Source organism: Sus scrofa, chromosome 1, assembly GCF_000003025.6.
Source record: "Sus scrofa isolate TJ Tabasco breed Duroc chromosome 1, Sscrofa11.1, whole genome shotgun sequence".
Lineage (NCBI taxonomy): Eukaryota > Metazoa > Chordata > Mammalia > Artiodactyla > Suidae > Sus > Sus scrofa.
Genome location: NC_010443.5, coordinates 115510595 through 115537734, shown reverse-complemented (window position 1 = coordinate 115537734; position 27140 = coordinate 115510595). Strand labels below are relative to the sequence as shown.

At 35.0% G+C, this 27140-nt stretch overlaps 2 protein-coding genes across 4 annotated transcripts in view; one reads left to right on the top strand and one right to left on the bottom strand.

Moving 5' to 3' along the window:
- Positions 1 to 10997, top strand: part of TEX9 (testis expressed 9) — an 81233-nt gene extending 70236 nt beyond the window's left edge. The window contains 2 exon segments of one of the 3 annotated variants that reach the window (NM_001244599.1): positions 9924 to 10058; positions 10697 to 10997. In NM_001244599.1, coding sequence (NP_001231528.1) covers positions 9924 to 10058; positions 10697 to 10774 — 213 coding nt within the window. In that variant the 3' untranslated portion in view covers positions 10775 to 10997. 3 annotated transcript variants of the gene reach the window in all.
- The window catches only part of MNS1 (meiosis specific nuclear structural 1), a 54441-nt gene continuing 38691 nt past the window's right edge, over positions 11391 to 27140 (bottom strand). The window contains 6 exon segments of the mRNA XM_013992959.2: positions 11391 to 11584; positions 11586 to 11648; positions 13049 to 13174; positions 15781 to 16038; positions 26470 to 26577; positions 26676 to 26892. Of these exon segments, the coding sequence (XP_013848413.1) occupies positions 11555 to 11584; positions 11586 to 11648; positions 13049 to 13174; positions 15781 to 16038; positions 26470 to 26577; positions 26676 to 26892 (802 nt within the window). The 3' untranslated portion in view covers positions 11391 to 11554.

Below are 27140 nucleotides of genomic sequence, written 5' to 3'. Positions count from 1 at the left end.
CATTGATTCGTTTGTAGATATTGAGCCATTCTTACCTCCCTAGGATAAATACCACTTGATCATGGTGTATGATATTTTTAATGTATTGTTCAATTTGCTAATATTTTGTTGAGGATTTTCATCTATGTTCATAAGTGATACCCGTAATTTTCTTATTTTTGTGGTATATTTATTTGGTTTTGATATCAGCATGATGCTGCTCTTGAAGAATGACTTAGGAAGCATTCCTTTCTCTTCAGTTTTTTGGAATAGTTTGAGAAGAAGGATAAGCATTAACACTTCTTTAAGTATTTGGTATAATTCATCTGTGAAGCCATTTGGTCTTGGACTTTTGTTTGGGGGGAGAATATTTTTTATTATTTTCTCTTAGTGGTAATTGGAGTCTGTTCTTATTTCATGTTTCTTCCTGATTCAGTCTTGGGAGATTGTACATTTCTAAGGATTTGTTCATTTCTTCTAGGTTGTCCATTTTATTGGTAATTATTCAGAGTAATCTCTTATGATCCTTTGTGTTTCTGTGTTGATTTTAACTTCATTTCTGATTATTTGGCCCCACTCTTTTTTTTCTTGATAAGTCTGGCTACAAGTTTATCAGTTTTGTGTATCTTTTCAAAGAAGCAGCTTTTACTTCCTTTGATCCATCCTCCCTTCCTCCTTTCTTTCCTTGCTTCTTTTTCTGTCCTCTCTTTTCTATTTCACTCATTTCTTCTCTAATCTTTCCTTCTACTAACTTTAGGTTTGTTTGTTCTTCTAATCCATTTAAGTGTGAGGTTAGATATTTTGAGACTTTTCCTGTTTTCTGAGGTAGGCCTGTATCATTATAAACTTTCTTTTTGGAACTGCTTTTGCTGCATCCCAAAGATTCTGGATCACTGTGTTTTTGCTTTTGTCTCCATATCTTTTTTTTTTTTTTAATTTCCTCCTTGATTTCTTCCGTGACTCATTTGTTGTTCAGTAGCATATTGTTTAGCCTCCATGCGAGTTTTTTTTTTTTTTTAATAGTTGATTTCTACTCTCATAGAGTTGTGGTCAGAGAAGTTTAGTATGATATAAATTTTCTAAAATGTATTAAGACTTGTTTTGTGGCTTAGTATGTGATCTATTCTGGAGAATGTTCCATGTGCCCTTGAAAAAAATGTGTGTGTATCATGCTGCTTTTGGATGGGATGTTTTCTCTATATCTACTAAATATATCTGATCTAATGTGTTTAAGGCCTATGTTTCTGTATTGATTTTCTGTCTCGATGATCTGCCTATTTATGTAAGTGGGGTGTTAAAGCCCCCTACTATTGTGTTACTGTTAATATCTTTATTTATATTTGGTAATATTTGCTATATGTGTTTAAGTGTTCCAGTTTGTGTGCATAAGTTATTTACAAGTGTTATATATTCTTGCATCAATCCTTTTATCATTATTTAATGTGCTTCTTTATCTCTTGTTACAGACTTTGTTTTCTATCCCCTCACTTTCAATCTATTTGTATTTAGATCTGAAGTGAATCTTTTGTAGGCAGCATATATATAGATCTTGGTTTTGTTTCCAGCCAGACAGCCACTCATTGTCTTTTGATTGGAACATTAAGTACACTTCCACTTAAAGTACTTATTGATAAGTGTTTACTTATTGCCATTTTAAAAATTGTTTTGGAGATGTGTTTATAGTTCTTCATTGTTCCTTTCCTCTTTTCATTTGTGATGGCTATCTTAATGTTATATTTGGATTCCTTTATCTTTGTGTGTGTGTATCTATTATAGATTTTTAGCTTGTGGGTATCATGAGATATATAGCAACATATACAGGTGATTGTTTTAAGTTGATGATGTCTTAAGTTTGAACACATTGTAAAAACCCTAGAGATGAGCAACATGCCCAATAAACTGTTCACAGTAATGACCATAAAAATGCTCCATACTAGGAAGAAGAATGGGTGAACACAGAATTTTAACAAGGAGTTAGAAAACATAAAGAACCAAACAGAGCTAAAAATGGAGTAACAAATAAAAAAACACTAGAAGGAATCAAGATTAGATTAGATAATAGGAATGGATCAGTAAACTGAAAGTCATAGTAGTGTAAATCACCCATGTTGAAGAGAAAAAAGAAACCAGAATTTTAAAAAATGAATGCAATTTTAAGACATCACTTGGAAACATCAAGCATGATAATATTCACATTATAGAGGCCCCAGAAGGAGAAGAGAGACAGATAGAGGCATACCAAACATGGGAAAAGAAACAGATATCCAGGTCCAGGAAGAACAAAGAGTCCCAAATAAGAGCAGCCCAAAGAGGTCCACACCAAGATCCATTATAGTTAAAATAGCAAAAATTAAAAACAAAGAGAATATTAAGAGCCCCAAGGGAGAAGCAACTAGTTATGTATAAGGGAACTCTTATAAGATTGTTAGCAGATTTTCAGCAGAAACCTTACGGCCAGAAGGGAGTGGTCCAATATTTTAATATGATGAAAGCAAAAAACCTGCACAGCCATGAATACTCTACCCAGCAAGGGTATAATTCAGACTTAAAGGAGAGAAAAGGAACTTTACAGACAAGCAAAACCTAAGAGTTCAACAGCACTAAACCAGTTTCCCAGTAAATGTTATAGGGACTTCTCTAAGTGAAAAAGAAAAGGCCACAACTAGAAATAGGAAAACTACAAGAGGAAAAATCTCATTGGTAAATACAAACATATAGTAAAGGTAGTATATCAACCAATTATAAAGCTAATATAAAGGTTAAAAGACAAAAGTAAAATCATCTATAGTCATCATAAGTAGTTAAGGTTTACACAAAACAAAAAGATGTAAAATATGATGTCAAAAACATTAAACTTGGGGAAGGAGGAGTAAAAATGCAGAGATCTTTAATGTAGGTATTTGTTATGCACTTCCCTCTTAAAACTGCTCTCACTACATACATCCTGTAAGTTTTGGTATATTGTGCCTCCATTTTCATATGTTTCAAGATTTTTTCCTCTTTGATTTCTTCTTTCATTTATTGGTTGTTCAGGAGAGTCTTGGTATCTTCTTTGGTTAAGTATCTTTGGTTAAGTTTTTATTTCCTTAGTTCATTTTTAGGAATTTAGTTGACTTGTTATAACTGAGTTATAAGAGTTCTTGATATATCCTAACTACAAGTCTTTTGTCAGATACCTGTTTTGCAAATATCCTATCCCTTGCCTTGTATTTTTATAATAGTTTTTTTTAAAAGAGCAATGTTTTAACTTTTGATGAAGTCTAATCTCTTGTTTTTCTTCTTTTATAGTTTGTGCTTTTTGTATCCTAATTAAGAATTCTTTGCTAGGAGTTCCCGTTGTGGTTCAGCAGGTTAAAAACCCAACTAATATCCATGAGGATGCGGGTTTGATCCCTGGCCCCATTCAGTGGGTAAAGGATCCAGCATTGCTGCAAGCTGAGGTTTAGGTTGCAGCTGTGGCTCAGATCTGGCATTGCTGTGGTGTAGGTTGGTAGCTGCAGTTCCAGTTCAACCCCAGCCTGGGAACTTATGCATGCCACAGATGTGGCTGTAAAGGGGGAAAAAAGAGAATTATTTTCTAGACCTAAGGGGTCACTAAGAGTTGTTCTAAGGTTTTCTTGCAGAAGTTGCATAATTTGAGCTTTTATGTTTTCATGAGTTTTTGTGCATGATATAAGGGTCAAGGTTCATTGTTGAATATGTACAGTACTATTGTTGAGAAGATTATCCTTTCATTATTGAATTGCTTTGCCACCTTTGTTGAAAATTAGTTGCCCAGATAGGGGTGGATCTATTTCTGGAATCTCTGTTCTGTTCCATCAATGTGTATCCTGTCCTCATGTTAATGCATTGTCTTGATTAGTATACTTTTATAATAAATCTTGAAATCATGTAATTTCTTTTAATTAGTGTTGACAGTAGCTTGTCTTTTCCATCCATTTATTTGTCACTCCTTTTTATCTTGTTGTAGGCAGCATGTAGTTGAATTTTACTGTTGTTTTAAGCCAATCTGACAATCTCTTATTTTTTTTATATATATGACTCCATTATCTTTTATTTTTTATTTTTTTGTCTTTTTGCTATTTCTTTGGCCGCTCCTGCGGCATATGGAGGTTCCCAGGCTAGGGGTCTAATCGGAGCTGTGGCCACCAGGCTACGCCAGAGCCACAGCAACGCAGGATCCGAGCCACGTCTGCAATCTACACCACAGCTCACGGCAACGCCGGATCGTTAGCCCACTGAGCAAGGGCAGGGATCGAACCCACAACCTCATGGTTCTTAGTCGGATTCGTTAACCACTGTGCCATGACGGGAACTCCTCTTATTTTTTAATTAGGAGGCTTAGACCATTACATTTAATGTGATTATTAATAATGGTTGAGTTTAACTCAATCAAGTTGCTATTTGTTTTTTATTCATATATATTCAGGTTCTTTCTTCCCCTTTATTTTTTTTCTCCTCTTGAATATTTTTAATGATTTTATCTCCTTTATTGTTTTTATCTACATTTTTTGTTACACTTTATCATGTATCAGATACATCTTTAACTTAGCATTGTCTACCTTTAAGTAACAGCATTTTATGAATAGTGTATAAAACTTTCAGCAGTATATTTCTCTTCTGCCCTTTTTGCTACTGTTGTCATACATTTTACTTTCAAATTCCATACTACATTGTTACTCTTTTTGCTTTAAAGAGTTAATGAACTTTCTAAATTAAAGGAAGGAAGGAAGGAAAGAGAAAGAAAGAAGGAAGGAAGGAAGGAAAGAAGGAAAGAGAAAAGAAAAGAAAGAAAGAGGGAAAGAAAGAAAGAAAACAACTTTGTGGAGTTCCTTTCTGGCTCAGTGAGTTAAAGATCTGGCATTGTCCCTGCTGCAGCTTGGGTTGCTGCAGTGGCACAGGTTTGATCCCTGGCCCAGTAACATATACATGCTGAGGAGCTCAGCCAAAACAAACAAAAACAACAAAACCCTTTGTATTTTATTACACATAAAATTTACCCTGATTTTTGAGGTGTACAAGTTCAGTTGTGTTACATACATTCACATTGTTGTGTAATCAAACTACAGAACTCTTTGTTCATCTTGCAAAAACTGAAAGCCTGTGTCCATTAAAAAAAAATAACTCCCCATTCCCCTTTCTCTGAACCCTGGCAACCACAATTCTGTCTCTGATTTTGACCACTCCAGGTAGTACCTAATATAAGTAGAATCATATACTATTTGTCTCTTCGTAACTAGTTTTTTTTTCACTCAGCAAATGTCCTCAAATTCTATCCATGTTATAAAGTATGTCAGAATTTCATTCATTTTTAAGAGGCCATGTTTTCCTATAGTGAATGGTCTTGACATCCTTGTGAAAAATCATTCGACTTTATATGCAAGGTTTTATTTGGGGGCTCTTTATACCATTGGTATTTATGATCTTTATGTTGGTATTAAACCATTTTGATTACTATAGATGTGTAATAAGTTTTGAAATCAGGAACTTGGTTACTTTTATTCCAAAGTAGTTGATTCTTTTTTTGGTGGTATTATTAGTAGTTATTTCTTAATTTCTTTTTAGCAATGTTCATTAGTAGTATATAGAAACAACTGATTTTTTGGTGTTATTTCTATATCCTACAACTTCTCCAAATTAATTTATTCTGACAGTTTTCTTATAGAATTTATAGGCTTTTCTACATACAAGATAATGTCATCTGTGAACAGAGATAATCTCCCTTTTACTTTTTAATTTGGATGCATTTTATTTTTCTTCAATAGCTGCTCTGGCCAGAACTTCCAGTAGGGTGAATAAAAGTGACAAAAATGAGCATCCTTGTCTTGTCTCTAATCCTAGAGGGAAAGCCTTCAGTCTTTTAGCATTGAGTTTGCTGTTAGCCGTGGGCTTTTCATGTCTGTCTGTGATGTTGAAGTAGAATCTTTCTGTTCCTTGTTTGTTAAGTAGTTTTATCATAAAAATATGTTGAATCCTGTTAGATGTTTTTCTGCATTAATTAAGAGGATCGTCCCTTCATTCTGTTAATGTGGGGTGTTAAGTGATTGATTTTCATAGGTATTCTTGCATTTCAAGAATAAATCCCTTTTGGCCATTGTGTATAATCCTCCTCATGTGCTGTGAAATTGTTTGCTATTATTTTGTTGAGGATTTTTGCATCAGTACTTCTCAAGGATATTAGTTTGAATTTTCTTAGAGTGTCTAAGGCTTTAAGTATCAAGTTAATGCTGACCCTTAGAGATTGATTTGGAAGTTATCTGTCCTCTTCAGTTTTGGGAGAGGAACTTTAGGATGATTAGTGTTAATTCTTCTTTAAACGTTTGGTTAAATTCACTAGTGAAGCCATATGGTCTGGGATTTTTCTTTGTTGGGAGATTGTTAATTATTCCTTCAATCTCCTTACTAGTTATAGGTCTATCTAGATTTCTTATTTCTTCATTATTCAGTTTTGGTAGATTGTGATACTCTGGGAATTCATCTGTTATCCAGTTTTTTGGTGTACAATTTTTCATAGTGTTCTCTTACAACCTTTTCTATTTCTGTGGTATTTGTTGTAAGATATTTTCTTCCATCTATTATTTTATTTCTATAAAATCAGTTGCAATGTCCCCTCTTCCATTCCCAATATTAGGTATTTGAGTCCTCATTCTCTTAGTCTAGCTAAAGTTTTGTCAATTTTGGTGATCTTTTCAAAGAACTCTTGGTTTCACTGATTTTTCTGTACTGTTTTTCTATCTTCTGTTTCATTGACTCTGCTCTATTCTTTATTATCTCCTATTTTCAACTAGCTTTGGGTTTAGTTCTTTTTTCTAATTAAGTTGTAAAGTTATTGATTTTACACCTTCCTTCCTTTTTAATGTAAACATACATAGCTTTAAGTTTCCTTTAGCACTACTTTGACTGCATCCCTTACATTTGGGTGTGTTGTGTTTTCATTATCATTCGCCTGAAAATCTTTTCTCATTTATATGTTGATTTCTTCTTTAACTCATTGAATATTTGAGTATGTTCATTTCCTATATATTTTTGGATTTTCCTATTTTCCTAATGTTCCTGATTTCTAGTTACATTTCACTATAAATAGGAAACATACTTTGTATGACATTAGTCCTTAAATTTACTAACACTTGTTTTGGGGCTTAATATATGATCTGTTCTGGATAAGTCTTTTGGGTCTAGTTGGTCTACAACATTGCTCAAGTACTTTTCCCTTATTGCCCTCTGTCTGGTGGTTCTTCGGTCTTTATTCATTATTGTAAATAGGGTATTGAGGTCTCCTACTTTTACTGTGAGCTGTCTACTTTTCCTACCATTTCTGTCAATGTTTAAGTCATATATTTAGTAGCTCTGAGGTTTGCTGCATATATAAGTGCTATAGCTCCTTGGTGAGCTGACCTTTTATTGTTATAAAATGTCCTTGTTTCTTTTAATGGTTTTGACTTAAATGCTGTTTTGTCTGACACTATTATAGCCACCCCATTCTCTTTTGGTTACTGTTTTCATAGAGTATCTTTTGCCATTCCATCATTTTCAATCTCTGTGTACCATTAGAGCTAAAGTGAGTCTCTTGTAGACAAAATATAGTTACATCTTTTTTAATCCATTCTTCCTATTTATGAGTTTAGTCTATGTTTCAACCTATAACTGATAGGAACTTCTTATTGCCATTTTGTTAATTGTTTTTGTTTTAAAGCCTTTTTGTCCCTCATTTAAATGTCTTCATTTCCTAAAAGTTTCAGTCCTGGTGCTTCTCCAGGCCTTAGGTATTAGGTTTTATTCCTCTGCCCATAATCTCTTCATCATTGGTCCTCATGGTTTTGCAGACCCCTTGCAGCTTCATGGATACTAGTCAGGTTCATTATCACTGAACCACAATGGGAACTTGCCCAATTTTTTTTTTTTTTTTTTGAGGCTTAGCTGATTTACAGTATTAATTTCAGGTGTACAGCATAGTGATTAAAAATTTTTATGAACTATAAAGTTATTTTAAAATAACTGTCTGTATTCCCTGTTCTGTACAATATACCTCTGTAGCTTATTTTATAATAGTACCTCATACATCTAAATTCCCTATTTTATAACCCCCTTCCCTCTGTCTGCTGGCACAGTGTCTCATTGTTGGTACCAGCCTTCTGGTGGGTGGATTGAGTCCTGGCATAGCAGACTGCAGGGCTGTGTTGATGCTGGGCTGGTGTCTGCCGACTGATGCATGGAGCTGGAGCCCAGGGTCTCTGGCTCCAAAGCCCTGGGGATCCCAGGACAAGTGCCTGTGCACTTGTGAGTGGGAGGGTCTTGGGCCCTTTGATGGGCAAGGCCATGTTCCAGGATGTCTGTAGGCTCATAGGATTTTAAAGTAACCTGCTTGCTGGTGGTGGTTGGGCGGTGTCCCCACCCAGCTAGTTGCTTGGCCTGAGGCTTCCCCAAAGTACTGGTGCTAACAGGCTGGTGGGTGGGGCCATGTCCAGATGCTAATAAGCTAGAAGAGGAGTCTGAAATAGTGCTTCCCAGCACCAGTGTCCACCTGGTAGAATGGGTTCACAAAAATGGCTGCTGCCAATGTCTGTGTCCCTAGGATAAGCTTCAGTGGCTTCTTGCCTCTTAGGGATCAGCAGGTGTGTCTGACCCTGGCTCCTTTCAAAAACCACTACTGCTTCCATGACTTCTGGAGCATGTGAGATTTTGTGTGCACTCTGTAAGAGTGGAATTTCTATTTCCCATACCCCTCTGGGTCTCCTGAAAGTAAGCCCCATTGGCCTTCAAAGCCAGATCTTCTGCGGGCTTTTCTACCCTGTACAGGATCCCCCAGGCTGAGTCCAGTGTGAGGCTTAGATCCACTGCTCCTTGGGAAGAACCTCTGTAATTGTAATTATCCTCCCATCTGTGGGTCACCCATTCTGGGGTATTGGTCTTGACACATGGCACCGCTGCTCCTCCTACTTATCTTGTGGTTCCTTCTTTAGAGAAGATCTTTTCTGTTAGAATACTCTGTAAGTAGTTTTAATTTTGGTATACCCATGGTGGGAGGTAAACTCAGGGTCTTTCTACTCTGCCATCTTAGCAAAAAATCAAAGTCATCCCCCATTATCTTTTAAAGAGAATTTTTAAAGAAAAACTCTACTAATACCACATTTCTATTTCTGATACTTTTTTTTCTTTTTTATGTGTGAATATATAGTTTCCTTCTGATACCATTTTCCTTTGGCATGAAAGACTTATTTTTAACATTTTTTCCAAGTACAAGATCTTCCTGAACTTTATATAACTTCTACTAACCTATCTTAAAGTTCACTGGCTCTTTTTCTCCATTGTCCAAGTTGCTGCAGAGCTCATCTTACTTTTACCAGGATTACAGACTTGGTAATCTATAATTTCCATAGGCAGTGGCTGAATTTTTTGCTCAGTTCTTTGCCTTTTATGGTTCCTAGGAGTCTCACCATGCAAATACTATTTAAATGTCTGCCATGTATTTGAGGGAACTATGTGGGAAGATTTTGATGATCTCCTACCTTAAAATTTCTACCATCATAGCAGCCCTGCAGTATAATTCCTCAGCCCAGTAAGACTGCTGCTTTTTGCTTTAAATCTATCCCCTGTGAACCCATGAACTGAAAGGTGCTCTCAGAAGCAAGCTGAAGATGGATCTTCAACTAGTATGCTTCTGTTCTTTCAAGGATCATAACCACCTCCAATTTCTATTTACTACTGATTACTCACTTCTGCCCTCAAATGTAAATTACTTTGGCATTATTAGAAATTTAGCATTATTAGAAATTAGTTAAAATGTTTAAAACCTTTTTAAAAATGCTTCAGGTATGAGCATCATTAAAAGTTATAAAAATTATAGTAATTTAATAATGCAAAAACTAAATAGTTTTTATTGCTGATGTGATCATTTTTTCCATCAAAGTACTGTAAAGAATACATAGAATTTTTTTCTTTTGCAGGATATAGCAAATGAAGAACACAAAAAAATCGAAGTGTTAAAATCAGAAAACAAGAAGCTAGAAAAGCAAAAAGGAGAATTAATGATAGGGTTCAAGAAACAATTAAAATTAATTGATGTTTTAAAAAGGCAGAAGGTGAGTTTATCCTAAAAAACAAAGTTAAAATAAATAATAGATATTATATTTGGACATTTCTACTTAGATATTATATTTGGACATTTCTACTAAGATAAAGTTGAAATACTAACTAAATAAGTATGTTTTTTATTTTGACATGCTTAGTCATAAAAATTTATCTACACTTAGATGAAGATGAATTAGTAATGTGGAAATATGACTTACATACAGTACAGATACTCCCTAACTAAAGAAAATATCATATATAAAAGTAACTATTATCTTCAGGGATCAGTTTACCTCTTTAAACCTTGAAGAGTGAAAACTGATTCCAAACCATCACTATAGGAGTTACCTAGCGGTAAGAGGACTCAATCCATGGTTCTGCCACTGTCTTTTTTGTAGAGGTTACAAATCATAACATTATTAAATTGTTCTCTCAACAGATTGATACAATACTACTAGTGGACAAAGGCTTTTAGAGGTTGACCACTGTATGTAATAACTACTTTAAGTATCATGCTTATTGGAATTAACATTACACATTCTTACAACGAAACTTATAATCTGATAGCATATTACACATTTCACAAATTTCCTGGTTCTGGGGTCTACTCTTATACCAAATTAGACGATGCTATGTTTTTAAAACACAGATGCATATTGAAGCTGCCAGGATGCTGTCTTTCACCGAAGAGGAATTCATGAAGGCACTTGAATGGGGAAATGGATAAGTGATTGACTTTTTAACCTAAAGTGCATGGTATATAAAGTGCAAAACATACTCTTTAACTTAAGTCATAATAGTTTGAATTGCCTTTATAGGTAATGAAGATATTCAATAACAAAATCAAAATAATTCCAAATTCCCTATTTAGATTTGGGGATATAAAGTTGATAGCTAATTATCAGAAAATAGAAATATTTTGTAAAATAAAGCAATAGGAATCTAACTAACTTTTGATTCTGTTGTCTTTCTTATGACCTTCTAGCATTTTTTTCAACTGCACTGAATATTTAGCTCTAGTTTATAAATGACGTTTATCTGAGACAAAACCAGTACTTTGAAATTCCTCACTCCTTACTTTTCTCTCTCCTATAGTAGACAGAAAAAGATTTTTCCTGGCCAAGTCAGGGCGGTTAAGTTCCTAAACACAAACATAGGTAGAAGTGGACTGGAGAAGTTAGTCTTCTGAGTTTGGCCTATGATATATTTATCTATATATTGAGTGTGGTATAGCACTCACATCTTCAAATTACCATACAAAAACAATAGTGTAATAAAAAGCAATTAACTTTGCAATTAATTCTGCAGTTTAAAAATATTCAGTAATTTAGTTTTTTCAGAAAACAAATGTTTTCTTACAGATAAAATTGTTTATAAATGATGAAATACAGATGTTTTAGAAAATCCAAAGACAGTGGGTTCCTGTGCTCACTGAACTGTAAAACAAAAGTTACACTGACATCTAGTGGTAACATACAAATAAGAATCCAGATTTTACCAAATGATATCACTTATGTTCACAGATTTCACTCCTTTTTCTGATATGCTTTTCTGAATTCTTCACCAAGCATATCAATATCATCCACTTTTTTGAATACTCCCTACAAGAAAAATATTTTGTGGGTTACTTTGAATGCCAGAATATTTCACTAAATGTTTGTAAGACTAACAGATAAACAGATCTGAAATTTGTCTTCAAAATAATGAAATCTATTTTATATACTTATGAACTTTTTTCCCTGAAATTATGACTTTATAAACATATATACTGAATATTCTTAGAATGACCTGATTTCCTGATTTATCAGATCCTGTGTTAAAACTTGTCATAAAAATCTGGGCTCTTCTGCTTTATTTACTACAAGTACTACTTACTGCCTTGATGGGCTGAATGGGAATTAATTTAACCCATACTGTACTCTCTACCATTGTTTTGAAAGAACCCTACAGTATGATATGAAGGAGGTCAGGGTGAAGAGACAAAGCTTTGCCAGATCATGCATGGCACTGGCTCCTGCCTCAGTTCTGTGTCTAATCAGCAAACATTCATTCTTGCAGGAAAGAATCCAGGTTTGGAGTTAAGCCAACTAATTGTAATCCCTTTAACATAAAATTAAACATTAACTTATTATCTAAAGAACCCAAAGAATAATTTAGATCATTTGGAGCCATTAGGATCTAAGGGATAAAATCATTTTAGTTTTACTGTCAGGCTCTCGTGTTCCTACAGTTATTCTGCTACACAAATATCTAAATCCCAAGACTTGGCCTGAATTTATAGTCTATTTTATTAAATTTATCAATTCCATATGGCATTTGTCATTAATACATCATTTAGTATTCACTAATCCTAATTAATTAGACTCTAAATTCCTAGGTAATAATTACATTTCTCTTCTTACTTTGCACTGGACTAAACAAAATATACTCTTGATTCTTTTGATTGAATAAAGTATCAAATGGCATAATTTGTATATCTGAAGGATGGAAATTTTATTTACAGGAGTCCAGATGTTTATGTGGCCTGTGAAACTCAGTTGTTATTTTTATAGTCATAATGTCTTTCAGATATACATGAAAATTTGTCATCTTCTGGAAGTGCTTTTAAAAACCAAGGTTACCTAGTTAAAATGTAACCTCTTATTACAAAGCAGGTCTGGCTCTCAGACTCAGTTCAAGTATGTATCTGTTACTAGTATTACCTATTACATGGTTTTCCTGTATAACGAGCTTTGGTATACAGAGGATCAAAATTGCTTTAGTTTGAGATCTCCTACACTAAAGGAGGAGAAAGAACATTTAAAATTTCAATTCAGAATTCCAACTCATACTGAAACTATGCCAAGATAAGTTCTCTCATTTTGGAAATACTCAATTACTATTCCACATGCCACTGCTGCTTTGTAACTACAAGAAGTGAGTGAAACCCAGGCCCTCTGAAATCCTAATACCATGATTTCCCCCCCCACTATTAGGGGTTATGAATTAAATCTCAGCTTACTTTAGGGAGATATCCTAGTAGTTTTGTAGCATGTTCTTTAAGAAGTTTTAGTCTTTCTTCTTCAATAATTTCATTAACACATCCTTGTCTTCTTTGCTGCAACTGCCATTCCTCCAGTTCACGTTGCTAGAGATGTAAATGAAATTTTTTTCTTGTCACAAAACAATCTTTTAAGAATTTGTCAAAAGTACTTTTGCAGTAAATTAGGTAAAACTGATAGATGTGAGATAATATATATATGTTACATTATATACACACACACAGTCATATTTTCATGACAGTCTCTTCATTACCATAGAAAAAAGGTTCAAAGAAGTCATTTCCTAATTAACTCAACAACTATTTATTGAGTGCCTCCAGGATTTTTCAACTTGCATGTTTGATTTCAAACTCAATATGACAAACTCAAAACGCCAACTAAAAACATAACAGCACGCACTTGTATTCCTTGAGTGTCTCATATTTGAAATCTTGAGAGTTATTTTGACATCTTCCTTCCCTCTATCCTATATGGTCAAAAAAAATCATTACAAGTCTCATGTTATTTCTTTAAAATATTTAAACTTTTCCCTTTCTCTCTCCTTCCATTGCTCTGTTAACCTATTCATACGTCCTCATCACTTCACTCTTAAATTACTATCTCCTCCTATTAAAAATCACAATAAAACCAGTTTCTATCAATGCAAACTCCTCTACCTATCATTTAGATTTTTCCATGTGATACAATTCTGTATGCTGCCAACTTAGAATAGCCTTCCTCTGTCTTTTTATTCATCTTTTATGTATTTCCAGATAAACCACATAGTTTTGCCATAAATGTATTGCATAATTAGTAAATTATACACTACAACATTCTACAAATGTTTACACTGTACATTTAAGAAACATATTCTTGGAGCTCCCACTGTTGCACAATGGAATTGGTAGGCATCTTCAGAGTGCTTTGATCCCCAGCCTGGCACAGTGGGGTCATGGATCCAGCATTGCCATAGCTGTGGCTTAGGTCACAGCTGTACCTGGGATCTGATGCCTGGTCTGGGAGCTCCATATGCCACAAGGTGGCCAAAAAAGAAGAGAAAGAAAAGTATTCTCAGTAAAGTGTTAAATATAATTGAATCTTTTGGTTATCTGTGTCTTATTTTCTTCTGCTAGATTAGAAGCTACCACAATGAGCTTTTGTTTTGGTTCCCTCACCAACACTCAGCAGAATGCTTAACAGATCACTATCTGTTAGATTACAAGAATATCTTGGGGTTTCTTTTTGTCTTCCCATGCAGGAAAAGATCAGCATTGTGATATTAATTTATTAATCCCAGCTCTGCCACTTACTTGCTGTGAAATCTTAGACAACATATATAATCTTTCTATGCCTCAGTTTCCACATCTTTAGAATGGGGGTAGTAATGATACCTAACTCACAGGGTTCAAAGTTAAAAGTTATTACTTTGCTTGTTATGAGCATAGAATAGTAATGACATATGAAAATGCTCAATAAATGTTAATTATTTTTACCACTTGTAATTACTACTTAAAAATATTTATGATATGCCTAATCTATTTTTTTTCATATTTAGAGCTCATTAACTTTTCAAAACACTTATTATCTCATTTGGTTCTTAAAGTATTAATTCAATTTTATAAGTGAAACATAAATAGACAAATCATTGTGTCCAAAGTCACAGACCTAGTCCAGTCAGAACTACAGCTGCTGGCTTGTGTCACAGCCACAGCAACCCAGGATCTGAGCCGTGTCTGCAATCTATACCACAGCTCACAGCAATGATGGATCCCTGACCCACTGAGCAAGGCCAGGGATCAAACCCACATCCTCATGGATACTAGTTGGATTCATTTCTGCTGCGCCACAATGGGAACTCCCCCTCACCAACTCTTAAATCCACATTTCTAATTAAGAAATCTTACCCTGGGCCTCAGAATCATTGTGGACAAAATGGAACTATATTTCCCCTCAAAATCTGTTTTTCTTTATAGATACTCTTTCTGTAGGACATCACCACTCACTCACTGAAGACAAGTACATAATAGCATTATTTATTAGTAATAGCCTAGTTTTCTTCTCAACTCTCCAAGCCTAATTGGTCACCAACCCCCATCAATTCTATCTTCCTAACATCTCACAGATGGATCTTTCTCCATTCACATGGGCTTTCACCAGCTATCACTGGGATAACTGTAATAACTTCCTTAATGAGCTTCCTGTCTCCAGTCCTACCCCTCACATCTGTCCTTGAGTCATCTTTCAAAGTGCAGATATTATGTAGCTTTCTTAATCATTCAGTGGGGCCCCTTGGATAAAGTCCACCTTCTTTAAAATGGGAGCCAGGGCATACATGGTCTGTCTCCTCTCGGCCATACCAAGATGTCCAGATTGGTATCAATGCATGTATTTGACATATCTTTATAATCATTGTTTTTATGTATTTTTTCTCAACCAAAACCTCACAGATGACATGGACTTAGTCATATTTATGTTCTCAACACCACCTAATGTCTAACACATAGAAAGCATCAATAAATATTTTCTAGATGCATCAATTAACATTTAGTAAGAAAATTTATGTATCATATGATTAGTAAATGGATATATTACATCTAGCACATAAACAAATCTCAGTTACATGTTTAGTGGATAAAGAGATAAGCTGGTTGCTATTCAATGATAATTACCAAAATAAAAAAATAAAAAAAATGCCCAAAGTACTTTTTCTTACTTTGTCTGCAAGGAACTGGTTGCGACGCTCTTCAATAAGTTTTTCCACAGCCTTCTTGTGTTCCAGTTGCTTCATTCTTTGTTTCTGAGCATTCATTAATTCTATTCGATCATCCTCAGCATATTTCGCTAGCATAGCTTTTCGAAAGATCTCCTCTTCCTCTTTTGCAGCCTGTAGTACTAGTTCCTTCAAGGCCATTTGTTCCATAAAATTTTGCTTCAATTCCTTTTGCTTTCTCAATTTCTTTTCGGCTTCTTCCTAAATAACATTTCATATAAAGTTAATTCAGTAATTGTTTCTTTACATCAGTTTATAAAGATAGGGTAAGACAGATTGATTAAGCTTAGTGTTAAAATATGAAGTAAAACTGAAAAATTAAGCCTTTTCAGGGTAACACTTTGCCCCATCCTTTAAAAATGTTAAAGTACTTGTTACCTTTGGATTGTCTATTATTTTTTAATTTAATTTTACAGTGTTCTGTCAGTTTCTGTAGAGCAAAGGGACCCAATTATACATATACATACATTCTTTTTTTCACATCATCCTCCATCATTTTCCATCACAAGTGATCGGATATAGCTCCTTGGGCTATACAGCAGAATCTCATTGCTTATCCATTCCAAATGCAGTAGTTTGCCTCTACTAACCCCAAACTCCCAGTTCCTCCCACTCCCTCCTCCTCCCTCTTGGCAATCACAAAACTGTTCTCCATGTCCATAAGTTTGTTTCTTTTCTGTAGATAGGTTCATTTGTGCCATATGTTAGATTCCAGATATAAGTGATGTCAACATGGTGTTTGTCTTTATCCTTCTGACTTACTTCACTTAGTATGATAGTCTCTAGTTCCATCCATGTTGCTGCAAATAGCATTATTTTGTTCTTTTTTATGGCTGAGTAGTATTCCATTTTGTATATGTACCACATCCTCTTAATCCATTCATCATTATTATTATTTTAAATTTTAATATATATTTACCATCTTGTTTCTATAGTCAAAATTAATGCTAACTTTGAAAAGAGCTAATATAAAAATTTTTGCATATATGAGCTTATAAAATCTGTAGTCTGTATAATTCATACCAACTATGGATTATGCTGGAATCTTGCCTTAAACTTGGGCAGATCATTGATAAAAATTTTTCAGAAAAATAATCTAGCAATGTCAATCAGAAGTAATTCAGGGAAATTCAAATTTACTTAAAGCAGTTGAAGTCTTTTCCTACAAGTTTTAATGTTCCTAACATTTTGTTAGGGAAGATTTAAAAAAATATAAAGAATTTTGGAATTCCTGTCAGTGCAGTAGCAACAGATCCGACTAGGGACCATGAGGTTGCAGGTTTGATTCCTGGCCTCGCTCAGTGGGTTAAGGATCCGGTGTTGCCGTGAGCTGTGGTGTAGGTCACAAACGTGGCTCAGATCTGGTATTTACTGTGGCTCTGGTGTAGGCCAGCAGCAACAGCTCTGATTAGACCCCTAGCCTGGGAGCCTCCATATGCCACAGGTGCGGCCCTAAAAAGACAAAAAGACAAATAAATAAATAAATACATAATTTTATAGTGATCACCCTCACCCACTTTTCCTTTATCGTCTACCTATTCAATTACGACTGATGTAAAATTTTAAGTTATTTGCTAAACTAACCAGTTTTGCTCAATTCTAAAACAAGGTCCAGGTAGGCCAGTATCTTCAAGGTATACAAAATACCACCTTAGCAACACCTGTATGGCAAAAGTTTTTACTTTCAGATAATACAAACTATGAGGGATTTACCCCAGGCCATCAGGTGGCATATAGAACTTCCAGGAAAGCCAGGGACCCAAACTGCCATCCCACTGCTCAAGTCCATTATGATAACTCTGCTTAGGCTACTACCCCTAGTCTCATTTTGCTCACTTCCATCCTCACACTCTGAAGTGGGGGTGATGACTGATGGAGATAACCTAGGTCATATAAATATTCTAGCTAAAAGAAGAGAAATGTAGTTTTAACTTAATAGTTGTTAAAATAAAGATGAATGAATTTAAAATGGGGTAGGGAGTGGGTTTTAAATGAGCCAAACTATAGTATCAGTCACAGCAACTTTATTAAGTACTCAACCTCTTTTTCTTCATTTATCTTATCTAATCCCCTTTTCAAATCCTACCTCCTTCATAGTCTTCTCTTACCACTCTAACTCATACTTATCTCTCTTTTGGGGCTCTTAGACCATTTAATTTTCTACCATTTGGTTTTATCTATACACACGCTTCATCTCTTCACTAAAAATAGAGGGTGGGGGCAGGGAGGTAATCCCTCAGCTAACAGTGGACAGAAACTGAAGGATAAATGCTTCTTTGCCTGTCAGCCTTTGGGAAAGTCCTGAATGAATTCCTCACAAGGTTATGGCAGAAGTAAGCCCCAGCTGTCTGTAGTGGTAACCAGTTCAGTGATGCACCTGTGTGTTGGCTTTTCTTCCTTCCCTGTTTGCTTGCTCCTCACTGCCACTTCCTTTACCCCCTTGATAAAATACATACAAGTCCTTGTTTAAGGCTCTGCTTTCAGAGAACCCAGACTAAGAGGTCTCCAGAAAGTTTCCAAGCTAAGAGTAGTCTTAAAGCAAATTACTTCGGTCCTTTAGTGACTAACTATTCCTCAAACCATGTAATAGGTTTTAGAACATAAAAAAGATGGAAAATTATGCAGTTCATTTTATATAACAACATAATCCTGATCCAGACACATCAAGGAGTACATGAATACTTTTCCAACTGAAAAAATACAGTGTTTTGCCAAAGTTCCCTGGTTTTTGTTTGTTCTTGCCAGATGTCTTCATTGGATTAAACTAAAATTTGTATGGGGATGGGTGCCAGGAAATATCAACAGTTAGTTTGGTTCTAAATGTACTAAATTTCTGTGTGTAAAGTATAATAAGCTCTTGGAGGAATTCAAAGCTGACTGGCATAGTATCTTTGCCTTCAGTGAGGCTTTGACTTCTATGCAGTACATGGCAAATAAACACAAACTCTCTATTATAAAAACACTCTGTGCCTAACATCCCAGAGGAAAATAGGATATGCCCTCTATGAATTTATTTTTAGTGAAGAGATGAGGTGTGTATATATGGATAAAATCAAATGGTGGAAAATTAAATGGGAAGCAGGTATGCAAGGTTATCACTAGATAAGTAGAATATCAAATGAATCCCAGATACCACAAATAAAAGGTATAATCACTAAGGGAGGGATAACAGAATGAACATTTAATCTTCCATGTAACATTGCATTGAAATGCATAATTTTAAAAGGTGTAGGATTGCAAAAGAAAATTTCCTGGAATGATATAAAGGAAAAGGGTGTTTAAACACCACTAGAAATTAATGACAAATATTTTAACTTAATAACTGAAATTTTAAAAATACTCTTTTCAGTTATTACTGGTTGAAGAGGCTAGTTTAGAGGATGAGATTAAACCTATCAAAATCAGGAAATTAATTTTTAAATGAGAAATATGGGGAAAATATCTAGGAAATCAATATAATTAAGAAAAATAATATAAATTCAAGTTATGAGGCAAGACTATAGAAGTAATAACAATGCTAGTACAAACTAAAAATCAGGAGAACACATTAGCATTTACTAATCCAGTTGCTTAATATTGGGGAGAAAGATTTTACTCTGGAAAAACATAACCAAAAAAAAAGTAAAAACAAAATTTGAAGGAGAAGATTAGAAAAATAGTGAAAGGTCATTTAATTGTATACTAATAAAATGAAAATCTCAATGGCACAATTACTGAGTTAAAAATATGATTTTAAAAATGTAGAAAAATCAGAGAAAATAAGATTATTAAGGATATATCCTCCATCAAAAGACTTCTGGGCCCTGCCTCACCTCTGATGTCAGTGACAGCTGTGGGGAAATGCTGTGAAGGCTTAGACTGACTCTGCTGATAGCTTCCTAAAGTGTAGGGGTGTGTGGAAAAGAGTTTCTCAAAAAACTGAACACAGAATTATATATGACCCAGCAATACCACTGCCAGGTATATATTCAAAAGAATTTGAAAAAGATATTCAAACAAAAACCTGTACATAAATGTTCATAGCAGCAATATTCACAACAGTCAAAAAAAAGGTGGAAACAAACCCAATAGCCATCAACCATTGAATAGACAAACAAAATACTGTATATCCATACAATGGAATGTTATTCAGCCAAAAAAAGGAAATGAATTACTGATACATGCTACCAAGTGGATGAACCTCCAAAATATTATTCTAAGGGAAAAAAATCCCAGTACAAAAAGGTCACATATTACATAATCCCATTTATGTGATCTATCCAGAGTAGGCAACTCATAAAGACAGAAACCAGATTGGTCACCAGGGGCTAGGAGAGTACCCAAAGAGAAATGACTGCTTAATGCAAGGTATCCTTTTGGGATAATGAAAATGTTTTGTAACCAGATAGAGATGATGGCTGCAAAACATTGTGAATGTACTAAGTGCTGTGTCAGAATAGTCAATTTTATAAAATGTGAATTTTACCTCAATAAAAATGAATAGATTTACAAGGAAATCCTGCTGAGTAGCATTGAGAACTATGTCTAGATACTCATGTTGCAACAGAACAAAGGGTGGGGAAAAATGTAATGTATACATGTAAGGATAACTTGATCCCCTTGCTGTACAGTGGGAAAATAAAATTTAAAAAAATGCAAAATATATATATACTTTGTTGAAGGAGAACTACACAAACCCACATTTATGGTTCAAGTCATCAACAATCCTCTCTCAACAAGTGACAGAACAACTAGACAGAAAACCACAAGGATAGAGAAGAACTCAACAATACCATCAACCAATAGAATCGAATTGGCATTTATAGAACATTTTACCCAAAATAGCAGAATACATATCCTTTTCAAGTGCCCACAGAACAAATTCAAAGGAAATGAAATCATATTTAGTATGTTCTCTAATCACAATGGAATCAAACTAGAAATCAATAATTTTAAAAAAAACAGGAAAATTTCTGGACATTTGGGGACGTTTAATTCATTGGTCAAGGAGAAAGTTTCAAGAAAATAAATACTCCAGAGTTAATGAAAATGAAAACAAGATATCAAAACGTGAGATGCGGAGTTCCCGTCGTGGTGCAGTGGTTAACAAATCCGACTAGGAACCATGAGGTTGCGGGTTCGGTCCCTGTGCTTGCTCAGTGGGTTAACGATCCGGCGTTGCCGTGAGCTGTGGTGTAGGTTGCAGACGCGGCTTGGATCCTGCGTTGCTGTGGCTCTGGCGTAGGCCGGTGGCTACAGCTCCAATTCGACCCCTAGCCTGGGAACCTCCATATGCCGTGGGAGCGGCCCAAAGAAATAGCAAAAAGACAAAAAAAAAAAAAAAAAAACGTGAGATGCAACTAAAACAGTTTTGAGGGAAACTTTTAGTTTGAGGGAAACATTTAGTAAAATGCATTTATACCACTAAGTGCATGCACATAGGAAATGTCTCAAATCAATAATCTATGCTCCTACACCTCAAGAACCCATAAAAAGGAAGAGAAGGAAGTAAATAAAGAGTAAAAAAATCAAAGGAATTAAAAACATAAAACCAATAGAAAACATCAATGAGATAAAAGGCTGGCTCTTTTAAAAAAAAATATAGTGTCATGTTGCAACAGAAGAAAGGGTGGGGGAAAAACTGTAATGGTAATGTATACATGTAAGGATAACCTGACCCCCTTGCTGTACAGTGGGAAAAAAAAAAAAAAATATATATATATATATATATATATATATAGTGAAATTGAAACTATAAACCTAGTACACTGTAAACCAACCATAATGGAAAAACCAAAAATAATTTTAAAAATTTTAAACAAAAGAGAAACAAAAAAAACTCCTACAAAAAAAAAAACATGGGGGGATGGATAAGCTCTTCTACATCAGTCTTGGTGATGATTTTTTGGATTTGAGACCAAAGCAAAAATTTTAAAATGGGATCATATCAAAATAAAAAGCTTCTGCAGTGCTAAGGAAATCATCAACAAAATGAAAAGGCACCTATGGAATAGGAGAAAAGATATGCAGATCCTATAACTGATAGGAATTAATGTCCAAAACCTATAAAGAACTCATAAAACTCAAAAGAAAATAACCCCAAAAATCCAACTAAAAAATAGGCAAAGGATCTAAAAACACACTTTTTTTTTCCCAAAGAAGATAGACAAATGGCCAACAGGTACATGAAAAGGTGCTCAAGGTGCTCAACATCATTAAATATCAGGGAAGTGCAAATCAAAACACAGTAAGATATTACCTTATACCTGTTAGAATGGCTACCATCAAAAAGACAAGAGATAGTAAGTGTTGGTGAGTATGTGGAAGAAAAGAACCCCTGACACTGCTGATGGGAATATAAACTGGTACAGCCACTGTGGAAAACAGTATGTAGGTTCCTCAAAAAATTAGATAAAACTACCATATGATCCAGCAGTCTCATTAGTGCAAATATGCAAAGAAAGTGAAATCAAGATCTCAAAGAGATAGCTGCATTCCCATGTTCACTGCAGCATTACTGACAATAGCCAAAATATGGAAACAACCTAATCGTCCATCAGCAGATAAATGGGTAAAGAAAATGTGGTATGTATGGGTATGTATGGGTATTGTGTGTCTATGCTCACACTGGTGTATTATTCAGCTATCAAAAGGAACTCCTGCTGTTTGCAACAATACAGATGGACATTGAGGGTACTATGCTAAGTGAAATGAGCTGGACAAAGCAAACGTGAAGTGAAATGAGCTGGACAAAGAAATACTGCATGTTAGCATTTATATGTGGAATCTAAAGAAAAATTTTAAATTCTCTGAAACAGAGAGTTGAAAAGTAGTTGCCAGAGGATGGAGGGTGTGGAAAACAGGAAGAGGTTGGTAAAACAGTACAAACTCACAGCTCTAATGCAAATAAGGTCTGAGGGCCTAATTTTAAAACATGGCAACTAAAGTTGGTAACACCATACTGCATAAATGAAATGTGAAAAGAGAGTGAAACTTAAAAAGATAAATATGTGAGGTGACCAATATGTTTAACTAGATGGGGAAATCTTTTCATAATATACATGTTTATCAAATCACCACAATGTATACTTTAAATATCTTACAATTTTATTTTATTTTTTAATTTTTATTTATTTATTTTTGTCCTTTCTAGGGCCGCACCCGTGGCATATGGAGGTTCCCAGGCTAGGGGTCTAATCAGAGCTGTAGCTGCCAGCCTATGCCAGGGCCACAGAAACCCAGGATCCAAGCCACGTCTGTGACTTACACCACAGCTCACAGCAACACCGGATCCTTAACCCATTGAGTGAGGCCAGGGGTCGAACCCACAACCTCATGGTTCCTAGTTGGATTCATTAACCACTGTGCCACGACGGGAACTCCCATATCTTACAATTTTATATGGCAATTATACCTCAAGAAAGCTGAAAATTTTAAAAAGATCAAGGAAAAACTTAATGCAAGAGTGACCAAATAGGGCACTGTGGCTCGGTGGGAACAAACCCAACTAGTATCCATGAGGATGCGGATTCAATCCCTGGCACCTCTCAGTGGGTTAAGGAGCTGTGGTGTAGGTCAGAGATGCAGTTTGGATCCTGTGTTGCTGTGGCTGTCATGTAGGCTGGTAGCTGTAGCTCTGATTCAACCTCCATATGCCATAGGTACAGCCCTAATCAGACAAAAAAAAAAAAAAAAAAAAGAGAGAGAGAGAGACCAAATAAATGAAGAAACAAACCACCAATACCAGGAATGAAATACGAGATAGCACTAGAGACCCTGCAGACATTAAAAGGATAATAAGGCAATAGTACAAACAAGTCTACCCACCTCAGTTTGACAACTCAGAAAAAGCAGATCACTTTCTTGAGAAATGCAAGTCATCAAAACTCACCAAATACAAAAAAAGATAATTTGAACTGCTCTATTCAGTAACTCTCAAGAAGATTGAATTAATATTTTAAAACTCTCGAAAAATAAAACTCTTAAGTCTAGATGGTTTCACTGGAAGATTCTACCAGATGTTTAAAGAAGAATTACCACCAATGCTAAACAATCTCTTCCAGAAAATAGAGGAGGAAATATTTCCCCATTCATTTTATGAAGACAGTATTACCCTGACAGCAGTACAAACAAATGGAAACCAAAAACCAATATTCTTCATGAATATGGATGTAAAAATCCATAACCCAATGTTAGAACAATAAAATCTAGGCACATATTAAAAGAAGTATACCCCACAACCAAGTGGGGCTTAATCCAGTGATGTGAGATGGTATAGTATTCCCCCCAAAACAATCAATGGAGTCCACCAGGCTAAAGAAGAAAAAGCACATGATCATATCAACAGATGTAGAAGAAGCATTTGACAAAATTCAGCACCCATTCATGATAAAAAATATTCAGAAAAATAGGGATAGAAGAGAATGTCTCAATAAAGAGCATCTACCAAAAAACAATTAATAGAATGCTTTTCCCATGATAGACAACAAAGAAAGTTGATCTCTACTCTCATCACTCTTATTCGAGATAGTGCTAGCCAGTGCTAAAAGTTTTAGCCAGTACAAAAATATTAAATAAAAGATGTACAGATGAGAAAGCAAGAAATAAAACTGTCCCTATCTGTAGAAGACTTGACTATGTATGGAAAAACAAACTCCTAGAGCTACTAAATGAATTAAGCAAGGTCTTGAGATTTAAGGTAAATATTTAAAAAGTCAGTTCACGAGCACTGAGTATGTGGACACTAAAATTAAAACTTAAATTTCATTTACAATCAAAAAATTAAAATACTTAGATGTAAATCTAATGAAACATGTACAGGATTCATATGCTAAAAACTATAAAACACTGATGAAAAAATTCAAAGATGATCTACATATAAAGATGTGGTACATATATCAAATGGAATACTACTCAGCCATAAAAATCAATGAAATAATACCATTTGCGGCAACATGGATGGACCTAGAGATTATCATACTAAGTGAAGTCAGACAAAGACAAACACTACATGATATCACTTAAATGTGGAATCTAAATTATGACATAAATGAACTTATCTACAAAATACAAATAGACTCAGAGACATAGAGAACAGACTTGTGGTTGCCAAGGGGGAGATGGGGAGGGATGGATTGGGAGTTGGGGTTGGTAGATGCAAACTCTTATACAGAATGGGTACACAACAAAGTCCTACCGTATAGCACAGGGAACTATATTTAACATCCCGTGATAAACCATAATGGAAAAGAACATTAAAAAGTGTGTGTGTGTGTGTGTGTGTGTATACATATATGTATAACTGAAATACTCTACTGTGCAGCAGAAATTAACACATTAAAAATCAACTCCAATTTCTTTAAAAAAATAAGAGTTGACTCTTGAACAACACAGAGGTTAATCTACATATCATTTACAGTTGGCTCTCCATATCCAACAGTTCCTTTACATCTGTGGAATCAATCAACCATGGACTGCATAGTACTGCAATATTTACTATTGAAAAATATCCAAACATAAGTAGACTCTCACAGTCCAAACCTGTGCTGTTCAAGAGGCAACTGTACGATTTCCCATCATGGCACAGCAGAAACAAATCCGCCTAGGAACCATGAGGCTGTAGGTTCGATACTTGGCCTCACTCAGTGGGTTAAGGATTTGGTGTTCCCGTGAGCTGTGGTGTAGATCGCAGATGTGGCTCGGATCCTGTGTAGCTGTGGCTATGGTGTAGGCCAGCATCTGTAGCTCTGATTAGACCCCTAGCTTGGGGACCTCCATATGCCGTGGGTGCAGCTGTTAAAAAAAAAAAAAAAAAAAAAAAAAAGCCACTGTAAATGCAATCATACCATGTTCATGGACTGTAAGACTCAATACAGTGAACATGTCATTTTTCTCTAAACTGATATTCAGATTTAATATAATTCCTATCAAACTCCCAGAAGACTATTTGTAGATACAGACAAGGTTATTCTAAACTATGTGTAAAGGCAAAAGAACTAGAACAGCTAAAATAATTTTGAAGCCTTTAACTATATAGCTGCAGTAATCAAAATTGTGTGGTACTGGTGAAGGGGCAGATCCTTAGATCAACAGATGAAATAGAAATCCCAGTAACAGACTTACAAATAGGCTCAACTGTAGAGGCAGCTTGGATCTCGTGAGCTGTAGCTGTGATGTAGGCTGGCAGCTGCAGCTCCGATTCAACCCAAAGCCTGGGAACTTCCATATGCTGTGGGCATGGCCCTAAGACATAATACACTTTAAAAGCAGTTACGCATCTGCAACCTATACCAGCGCTCTCGGCAACACCAAATCCTTAACACACTGAGCAAGGCCAGGGATCGAACCTGCATCCTCAGGGATACTAGTCGGATTTGTTTCCAGTGCACCTCAACGGGATCTCCCATGTCTTCATATTTAAATTATATTTGTCTACAACATAGTTGCATCATGCTTTTGATACAATGTGTGAACTGTTGCCTGGTTCTAGCTTTTTTTATCCAGGCTGAAAATTTCTCTTTTAACCATAGTGTTTATACTATTTACATATAATGTAATTATATAATTGGGTTTAAATCTATTATTTTTTTACTGCTTCATCTCAGAATGATACCCTTCTCTATGTTAATCATTCCTTCAGTTTCCAGAACTTACTTCTAGTTTCTTCTTATGTATTTCAGCTTGTTCTTCGAGGTATAATTCCTGTCGCACTTGTTCTAAATCTTCACGTTGCCTCAGCATTTCTTCCAATCTCTGAGACAGCTATTACATTAAAAAACACACAAACATGTATAGGAATCATATTCTATGACAAATACTTCAGAATTTTTCCAATGCTAAAGGAATGTCTTTTTGAATACCGTATTCTGAAGCTGTAGCCTTTTTTCTTCAGTTTCTTGAACTTTTGCCATCCAATCTTCTTCCCTTTGTTGCTGCATCTTGGCAAACTCTATGATTCTTCTATTTTCTTCTTCCATTTCCTCACGTTTCTTTTTTCTCCAGACAGCTTGCTGTTTCTTAAATTCTTCTATATACCTTTGAGTTGTTTTCATTTTTTCTAACTTTTGTTGTCTTTCCCTATAAAGCAATGAATGCAGTTTTATACGTAACAGAAATAACAAAATACCAAAAAACAGAAGTGTCATTTCTTTCACTTGATGATGATATGGAGAAAAATGGCTTTCCTATTTACAATTTGTTCATTCTTTCATGCAACAAACACTTAGAGATGTCTACTCTGTGCCACTGAATATAATGACATGTATGAATTTTCTATGAGTAAACTACTACTATGCCCCTTCTCTAAACTATGATGAAGTTTTATG